The 9,252-nt window shown below is 40.3% G+C and overlaps 1 protein-coding gene across 1 annotated transcript; it reads left to right on the forward strand.

The window, feature by feature from the left end:
* The first annotated feature begins 2,569 nt into the window (after positions 1–2,569).
* LOC101855666 (lactosylceramide 1,3-N-acetyl-beta-D-glucosaminyltransferase-like) lies at positions 2,570–4,359 on the forward strand. The gene has a single exon (XM_013086230.2). It carries the CDS (start codon positions 2,718–2,720, stop codon positions 3,585–3,587), a length of 870 nt encoding a protein of 289 aa, XP_012941684.1. The 5' UTR covers positions 2,570–2,717; the 3' UTR covers positions 3,588–4,359.
* Positions 4,360–9,252: the final 4,893 nt, after the last annotated feature.

The raw sequence follows: 9,252 nt of genomic DNA on the forward strand, positions 1-9,252 counted from the left end.
GGTATCGAGGTATCGGTACCGATACCTTGAAAAAGTACTAGGTATCGACATCGATACCTAAATTGTGGTATCAGCCCATCACTAGTGTATGGGTGCGAAAACTAATGTTTCGGATGAAAATGATACGCTATCTCTATTATTTCAAGGGACATGACTCTTATCTTTACCATGGGGACAAGATAATTACGGGAGTGGCACGCCCTTGGATGACGTCAAAGGTTCCGCTGGAAATAGGCGGAGATCGTCTGAGAGACTGACTGAGATATTCAGTCGGACTCAGGACCACGACGAGGCAACACTTATCTTGGACGGGGCCCCCTGACAGACCCGACTCATCGGACCGCCAGGGAACTTTACAAGTGCGGTCAAAAATTTGTGGCGCAACTTATAATCGAGTATCTCCTGAACTATCAAACATAGATTCTCCAACTTTTGCACAATGACTTAGATCTATATCAATTCGTCTTAACAGATGAGCATTTTTTTCAAACGTCTGTACAATAATATATAATAATTCTAGAAATTTCTTTAAAGAAAATTCTTTAATACCAGACCATGGTTTCTACAGATTTTATAAAGTATACAGCTGCAGCAATATCTCTCATTTAAAAGCAAGTCCGTCCTTTTTTTGTAAAGGCGACAGAATATTGAACACGTGTTTTGAGAACATTAACTAGATCTAGTGAAAAAATGTGTTCAGTGTAAAACCAATTTCTTGTAACAAGGTTTACTACTAAAAAATGACGTAGGACATAATTTATGCGTTTTGTAAAATGTGTGTTGGAAGCTGGAAGTGCTGTGAACAATCCTATTTTCCGCGTTGCGAATTGTTTTTAAGTTATGTAGATTTTATTTCTACTACAAAATGTACTTCTACTTCATCTTTTCCAGTTGTTGCACCCAAAAACACAACAATTTAAAACCGCAATTCCAATCTACAGGTTGCACAGTGAATTCTGGAGCTCAAAATTACAAACTAGACAGTAAATGTTCCACTTTTCACTCGTTTGTAAAAGCCGCTCTTGCTTTAAAAGCTATAGGGTTACTTCCGAAAACGATAGATCTACGCCATTGTTTTCAGTCCTCAGGTCAAGTGGTACAGTGCCTGTTCTATGGCTGTAGAATTCTCTGACGTGCGCACAAGCAGCTTAAAACAACTATTTTTTCTCCTTGCGTGCGCAACTTGCACACGGGACCTTCAAGATTTTTCGCCCTTGTCCGAGAAGGCTAGGGGTAGATCTTTTCTACCAGAAGATCAGGGGTGTGGCGGAAAGACTGCAGTAAGAAGGAGTCAAGGAGAAGCAGTGGAAAGGCTGCAGAAAGAGTCAGGAGCCCAGAGGAGGGAGCAAAGGAGGTGAAAAGGTGGAGACGAAAGCAGCCAACAGAATATTGCTAGAGAGCAGGAAAGGAGGTGAAAGGAGACAATTTTAGAGAATAAGAAAATGTTTTCGTCTCAACCCGGATTCGAACCCGGGACCTTTGAATGAGATGTGAACGCCTTAACCTCTAGACCACGAGAGCCCCCTCACTCTCTCTCCCTCTCTCTCTCTCTCTCTCTCTCTCTCTCTCTCTCTCTCTCTCTCTCTCTCTCTCTCTCTCTCTCTCTCAGAGGCTCAATCTTATTTACTGAATGTTTGTACATTGTCCAAGTTTCCGTGGCATAGGACACGATTGGAGTGATGTAGCAGTTCACCAGCCTCAGTGATGTTTCTCTGGTAAGCTACATGTGTAAAGATGATGTATTATATGAAGTTCAGAATGACGGGAAACAAATCTGGCACACTTGCAAGGGCTCGATGTGAAATTTGAGTTCGAGAATGGCTGAAAAGAAGGAAAATATTTCTGAAAAATATGTTTTTGGTCGAATTTGCGGCAGCAAATGCGCGAATAACCGCGATGCCAGAACGTGTAATACAAGGTGTTCTTCATGAAACTGCACAATTGCGGCACGTTTGGTAGGAACTGAAGACGAATGTCGACAGAATCATGATAACGACACCCGTTGTGGCGCAGTTGTTTGACGTACTCAAAAACAACCCCCTCCCCCCCCCCCCCACACACACAGACATACAATAATCTATCAGAATAATAATAATACTGATAATGATAATAATAATAATAATAATAATAATAATAATAATAATAATAATAATAATAATAATAATAATGATAAACAAATTAATAATAATACTGCTGATGATGATGACGATATTGATGTGGTAATAATGATAATACACATGTAACATTAAAACATTTCATAATAATAATAATAAAAAGTATGATAATAATAATTTTAAAAATAATAATATTAATAATAACAATAATCATCATCACCATCATCGTAATACTGGTGGCGATGATGCTGAAGATGATGATATTGCTATGATGATGATGATAATGATAATAATAATAATAATAATAATAATAATAATAATAATAATAATAATAATAATAATAATAATAATAATAATAATAATGATAATAATATAATTTTTTTAAAAATTATAATAATAATAATCTTGTGACTCAAGGTTTTGCGAGACGCTGTTTTTTTTCTTCTTTTCTCTGCAGCATCCGCGTGTTCCCATCGTCGGAGAGCTCAGCACAGAGGTCTCGCCAACAGACTTCTGCCCCGCCGTCTGACCTCCCTCCTCCTGTTTGTTCTGGCTGCAATCTTCTTCCTGCTCGCCAATCTCCGAACTCTGGATTCTGGAGAAATGATGGAAGAGGATCCCGAGCTCAACAGGACGCTGATCTGTCCCCCTGCCCAGCCCGCTCCATCTCTGCCAGACTTGTCCAGGATTTGGAAACCAGTGCCAGCTCTTGCAGAGTTTCTGGCCACACCAATCGTAAACCCGCACCAGTTCAAGTATGTTCACAACCGTCAAGGGATTTGTCAGGAGAGACAAACAAACATTCTGTTTGCCATTCCTTCAGCTCCTGGGAATTTCCGGAGACGAGACAAGGTGAGGCTTTCGCCTTTGGGCGAGTTCGTGAGAAACAATTCAAACATGGCGACCATGCTGTTCTTTCTGGGTTTGCCGAGGTTTGTCGGCGTGAAAACACAGGAGGTTCAGAAAACTATCGACACGGAAAGTAAGAAACACAACGATGTCATCCAGGAAGACTTCACTGATGTGTATAAAAACATCCGTCTAAAAGCAGTGTTTATGCTCAAGTGGGTAAGCACGTATTGCTTCAACGTCACCTACGTCATCAGGGTAGATGATGACGTGCGCATCAATGTCCAAGGAGTTGTTGAGGCCGTTTTCCGGGTTGGAAGAAACCACAAGAACTTCGTGCTCGGAAATGTGACCAAATTTTGGAAGGTGAACAGAGACCCCCTGTCCAAGTACTATGTGTCGCTGGAGGAATACCCGGGCCCGACATATCCACCCTTGGCACAGGGCGGCATGTTGGCCTACCCACTGCGCACTGTGAGGCTGCTGTACGAGGCCTCCCTGAGGGTGAGAGCCGTGTGGCTCGATGACGTCTACCTCACGGCTTTGTGTGCTCCAAAAGTAAACGCTACACTGTTAGGGGATCTCCAGTTTACCTTTGTTCACCCCAAGGACGAGCCGAGCTGAGTGTCTGTAAAAATAAGTTATATTTGGGACATTCCTGTAAAACCTTGTTATATTGGGACACTCCTGTAAAACTATGTTATATTTGGGACACTACTGTAAAACTTTGTTATATTTGGGACACTCCTGTAAAACTATGTTATATTTGGGACACTCCTGTAAAACTTTGTTATATTTGGGACACTCCTGTAAAACTATGTTATATTTGGGACACTCCTGTAAAACTATGTTATATTGGGACACTCCTGTAAAACTATGTTATATTTGGGACACTACTGTAAAACTTTGTTATATTTGGGACACTCCTGTAAAACTATGTTATATTTGGGGTACTTCTGTAAAACTATGTTGTTATATTTGGGGTTCACCTGTAAAACTATGATATATTTTGGGCACTCTTGAAAAGCTGTTATACAGTCAAACCTCGTTGTACCGCCAACATCGTTGTACTGCCAGCCCCGCTTACCGAGAAGTTTGCCAATGTACGTGTACTGAAGTGTACTAAACTACATTACAAGTACATGTACATGTATAGTACTGAAGAGTTCTAGACGACATTACATGTATAGCACTCCTCAAGCCTCAAGTGTTCTAGACTACATTACTTATACATGTATAGTACACTCAAGTGTTCTAGACTACATCACTTGTACATGTATAGTACACTCAAGTGTTCTAGACTACATTACTTGTACATGTATAGTACACTCAAGTGTTCTAGACTACATTAAATCTGTCCCCGCGGTTTTATGCATCCCGCAAAATTTGATCATTTTAAAAATGATGTTTGATTATTTTCCTTTATCATTCTTTGTTAATATTAACAGAATCGCATAATTTCACATTTTTGGGCTCAGTTTGCATAATTTCAGAATTTTTTTTGCATAAAACCACGGGGACAGTTAAAGGTACAAGTATAACACTCTCAAATGTTCTAGACTACTTTACATGTGTACATGTACTACATAATGTATAGTACTCATCAGCGTTAAGCCCCGATCAATTGTGTCATATTCAGATTCGTCATTATGCGAGAACTGTCCGTTTTATCGAACACGTTCCAGTCTATCGTCCAATTTTCTTTCGATCGGGGAGATTCTTAGTCATAAAGCCACCACGTCTCTTTGCGACGACAGCGGTTGGCTCACACTCTAAGTGCTACTGCTAAGCAAAAAATAATATCCAGAAAGTCATGCTTATTTGGACAAAAGGACACAAGATTGGCTTTTATTTAAATAATATGTAGCCTACTTTAATTTTAATTTAAAAGCGATGTGGGCCTAACATGTACAGCGTCTTTTCACCTAAATAAACCTCCTTGCAGGGGTAGACGTCGTCAGTCCCGCCCCAGACAGCTTAGAGTTAGAGGTCTCATGCTTTTCTACTTCTCTCTTTATTTCTCTTATCAGTTTTCTGTTGCATCATGAGGTAAATTTTAAAAAAGAATTAAAAAAATTAAGCACACAAGATCATCTCTACAATGCAGGCTGTTGCAGTAGTCTTAGGATTTAATTTCCCTCAGATATTTGAGGGATCTGTATTTTAAAATAAATTTTTGCAGACCCATGTCTTTAAATAAATTTTACCAGAACAGTGTCTTTAGAAAAGGGTGGAAATACTGTACCGTGTGTGGTGTAGAAGCTTGGACTTGACTGTAAAAATAGTAAATGTGCAACGCGCCGGGTGACCTTGATACACAACTTCACTATTTAAGTTGCTTAAATTTACATAATACATGTGTATCACATCAAATCAGGTCTCTCGCGAGCTTGATCTACTTACTACTTTGCTTATTTAGAAACACTGATTCTGAAATATAATATTATAATATGAAATTAGTTTTTAGCCGCTATAATTTTTATTTTTTTATTTTGTGCCCACATTTTAATTTTAATCCTGAGCAGCGGCAACATTTTAAGTGATTCTACGTCACGACTTAAAGGTCCCCCCCCCCAAACTCCCCAATATCGCACAAAAAAACCAACAAAGATACACAAGCAGCACTTGATTTCTCATCCCTCTTCGAACCATCGCCTCATTTTAGTAGAGTTTTGCGGATACACAGTAATACTAATACATGTATGTCGTTTGATAGATAGATCGTCCAGTTTTCGTATAGTTGTAGTTTATCATTACGTAGTGTAATCGGGACGTGAAATCTAGTCTTAGTTTTGTATTTTTAGGTTGCAAAGTTTAATATAATATTAAAGTTAAAGTCGAAGTTATCTCTATTCTAAAGATACCAAGGACTATTTTTGTCAATAAAGTTTGAATCGCGAGTTTTCTGTTTGCTTTGCTTTTGTTACTTTGTTTACGTGGTTCTTGTTTTGTTTGGGGTTTTTTATGGTAGAGGGTTTTACGGCGCTCGCAACTGCATAAGGTCATATGAGCGCCAAGGGGTGGGTGTCAACAGAGACGTCTTTACAGGGAATCAGACTTAGACTGCTCACCTCTCTAGCTTCAACAGAACAAAGGTCTGCTTCGACTATCAAGGCACCCCAAAATAGCAGGTCACAAGAGAGTGACAAACAATAACATACAAAAGAAGTAGATGTACCGAAGAGGAAAATGACAATAGTAAGGATCAGGAAAGAAAAGGCAGCAGTTTCCTGTTGTAGATCAGGCACAGTTATGGGCATGACCTGAGTCAGCCCAATGCTTGAACGAGAAATGTAGGCCTACCCCCTTTTGGGAATGGCCTAAAGACACTTCAGTCAGTAGCACTGTCCCGGGGGTGCGTTTGGGGTTTATTTCGCGGAATTGGGAGGAGGAGGAGGAGGAGGAGGAGGAGGAGGGAAGGATGGGAAGAGAAGGAGGAAGTGGAGGAGGAAAGAGGAAGAGGTTGAGGTGGGAGTACGACTACGAGAAGGAGGAGGGAGGGAGTGGGAGGAGGAGGAGGGCGGTGAAAGAAAGTAAGTAGAGAAGATGTGGTTGGTCCCTGATGAAATCGTGAATTCCATAGAATGTGCATCCTGTACAATACATGTATACCAATGTACACTCATGTAAAAACTGTTTCTCCGGGGTTTTATGCACCCTGCATAATTGAGCAAAATTTGACTTTTTGTGAAATTTGAATTTCTGATTATTTTCCTATAAATCAATCTCTGTTACAATAAACAGAATCGTATAGTCTCACATTTTTGGGTTCAATTTGCATAATTTCAGAATTTTTTTGTGCATAAAACCGGGGGGGACAGATACAAAGAGAAGCCATCTGGTTCACTCAAAGTATTAATTTCATACTCGGTTTTAAACTGGTCTTTGAAAAGCTTTTGCGTAAATTTACACATACTTTTATAAGTACCCGGGCCTCTAAATAAGAGAAAACACACTGCTAGATAACCGTTACATCACGTACAACATGAACATGGCATTTTTCAAGATGTGCACTGAAACCGAGGATTCCACAAAATGTAATTGTAAGAATGTGGAGTTCACGATCTCATCAATCAGGAGAGGTAAAAAAGGAATAGAAAATGTAAACCCCGTGAATCCTTCGCTTTTTTTTTTTTTAAATGACCATCATCGGGATATGTATTAAAATTAAAAAGTGTTGACAAGATGTTATGGCACTTGCAAAACAATGAGAGAATAAGGTTGTACATAATGTATAATCTATACATATTACAGGTATATTTTGGTGAAACGTCGTCACTTTAGCCGCCTTAGAACTTCGGAACCGCTTAACTTTCGAATTTGAAAAAAAATTACGGTGGTTCAGAATCATAATTTAAAGGGTGCACAGTTTTACTAAGGAGTCTGAAGTCGCTGTAGTTTCATTTAGATTTGATCTTGGGAAAGTCCGCCTTCTAAGACGCAATTGTTGTAAACAAGTGAGATTTCCATTCACAAAAAGTGCGTGCACTGATCCCACAATGATTTGACGATCGATACTTTTGAGTCCGTTCATCAAACGCGAAACCCAGCTAGTACAAGTACATAATAACAAGTATAAGTGCCGAAGATCAGAAGTGTTAAAAAGAGTGTATCAAATGCAAAGATGAAGGAGTACAGATTAGGGTGATAGACATTTGAAAGGAAAGAAGGAGCAAACCACAATAGAGCACCCGCCAACCACCCGCAACACTCCAAAAAAAAACCATGCATAATGTAGGCCTACTTGGCTAAATTTGTCCATTTAGTTCAGTCTTGAACGCCAGTGTGAGGCAGCGTGGTGGAATCAGGCACTCGTCAAAATAATCAATATGAAGAAACTTGCATTTTTCTGCAGGTTTGTGAATTTTTATCAAATTTTTGTTTTTTGGTTCAACACCCTTCATGCCCATTAAAGAACTCATTTCTGTGTGGATTTTTCAGAAAATCGTTGATTAAAGTTAAAGGCACAAAAAATATAAATTTTAAGTTACCACGGACTCTTACGCTAAGGAAATAACTAATCTTTGGCAGCCATTTTCTCACTAATTTTACCTCTGAAAACAGGTGACCCCCACCTCCTTCTTTCGCAAACATCTCGACTTGCATTCAAGAAAATGGATATTTTTTTCATCCAAATAAAGACAATTGAACAAGCTTTAAGATGATACCAATAACTCTACATACCTAAAAATTTACGAGAGCCTGATTCCACCACGCTGCCTCACATAAATGACGTTTTTTTTCCCTATTAAGATTTCATTGGGCGACCGACGATGTGTTTAGTTTTAATAGAGGTATTACGGCGCTCGCAACTGCATAGGGTCATATGAACGCCAGAAGTTTAGAGGTGTTACAAGTACAAGAGAGTAACAAACAAAAAAAGAAGAAGGGGAGATAAGGACGATAGATGTTTGATAGGAAGGAAGAAGCAAACCACACCAGAGCACCCGCAAACCACCCACACCGACAATGTGGAACAGTGACGACTGAAACAAAGCTGCAACGCTCACACACGTCCTCAACGTCACTGGCCCAGGCCACTTGACCACTGGGCCGGGCCACTTGACCACTGGGTCGGGCCGGGCAACTTGACCACTGGGCCGGGCAACTTGACCACTGGGGGCAACTTGACCACTGGGTCGGGCCGGGCAACTTGATCACTGGCCCAGGCCACTTGACCACTGGGCCGGGCCACTTGACAACTGGGTCGGGCCAGGCAACTTGACCACTGGGGGCAACTTGACCACTGGGCCGGGCAGAGCAACTTAACCATTGGGCCGGGCAGAGCAACTTAACCACTGGGCCAGGCAACTTGACCACTGGGCCGGGCCGGGCAACTTGGCGGGTAACTGTGCAGCAACGAGCACATTGTCAAAACATGAAATAAAAAACCCAAACACATGACTAAAACAAAACGGTTTACCATAATTTTAATGCGTACACCTTTGAGGTTATGTTGGCTAGTCGGAAACAAAAGAGGCATACATGAACTTCCAAAAACTAAACAGAGTAATTGTAGAGACAGACGAGGAGGAGGAAGGGGGGATTTGGGGGGAACTAAGAGAGGGGTGGATGGTGGTTCACTAAATATTGACAGATTCTTGAAACACACACACACACACACAGACATCTACAATATATATTATATAATATATACTCAAAACATACACATACACTAATGCACTTAGCAGAGTACTAGCAGTGCAAATACAAACAAAAACACATACACAAATAAACACACACATCACTAATACACTTACAGACAGTGCCAACAAACACACGCACAGAC

Source organism: Aplysia californica, unplaced genomic scaffold (assembly GCF_000002075.1).
Source record: "Aplysia californica isolate F4 #8 unplaced genomic scaffold, AplCal3.0 scaffold00445, whole genome shotgun sequence".
Taxonomy (NCBI): domain Eukaryota; kingdom Metazoa; phylum Mollusca; class Gastropoda; order Aplysiida; family Aplysiidae; genus Aplysia; species Aplysia californica.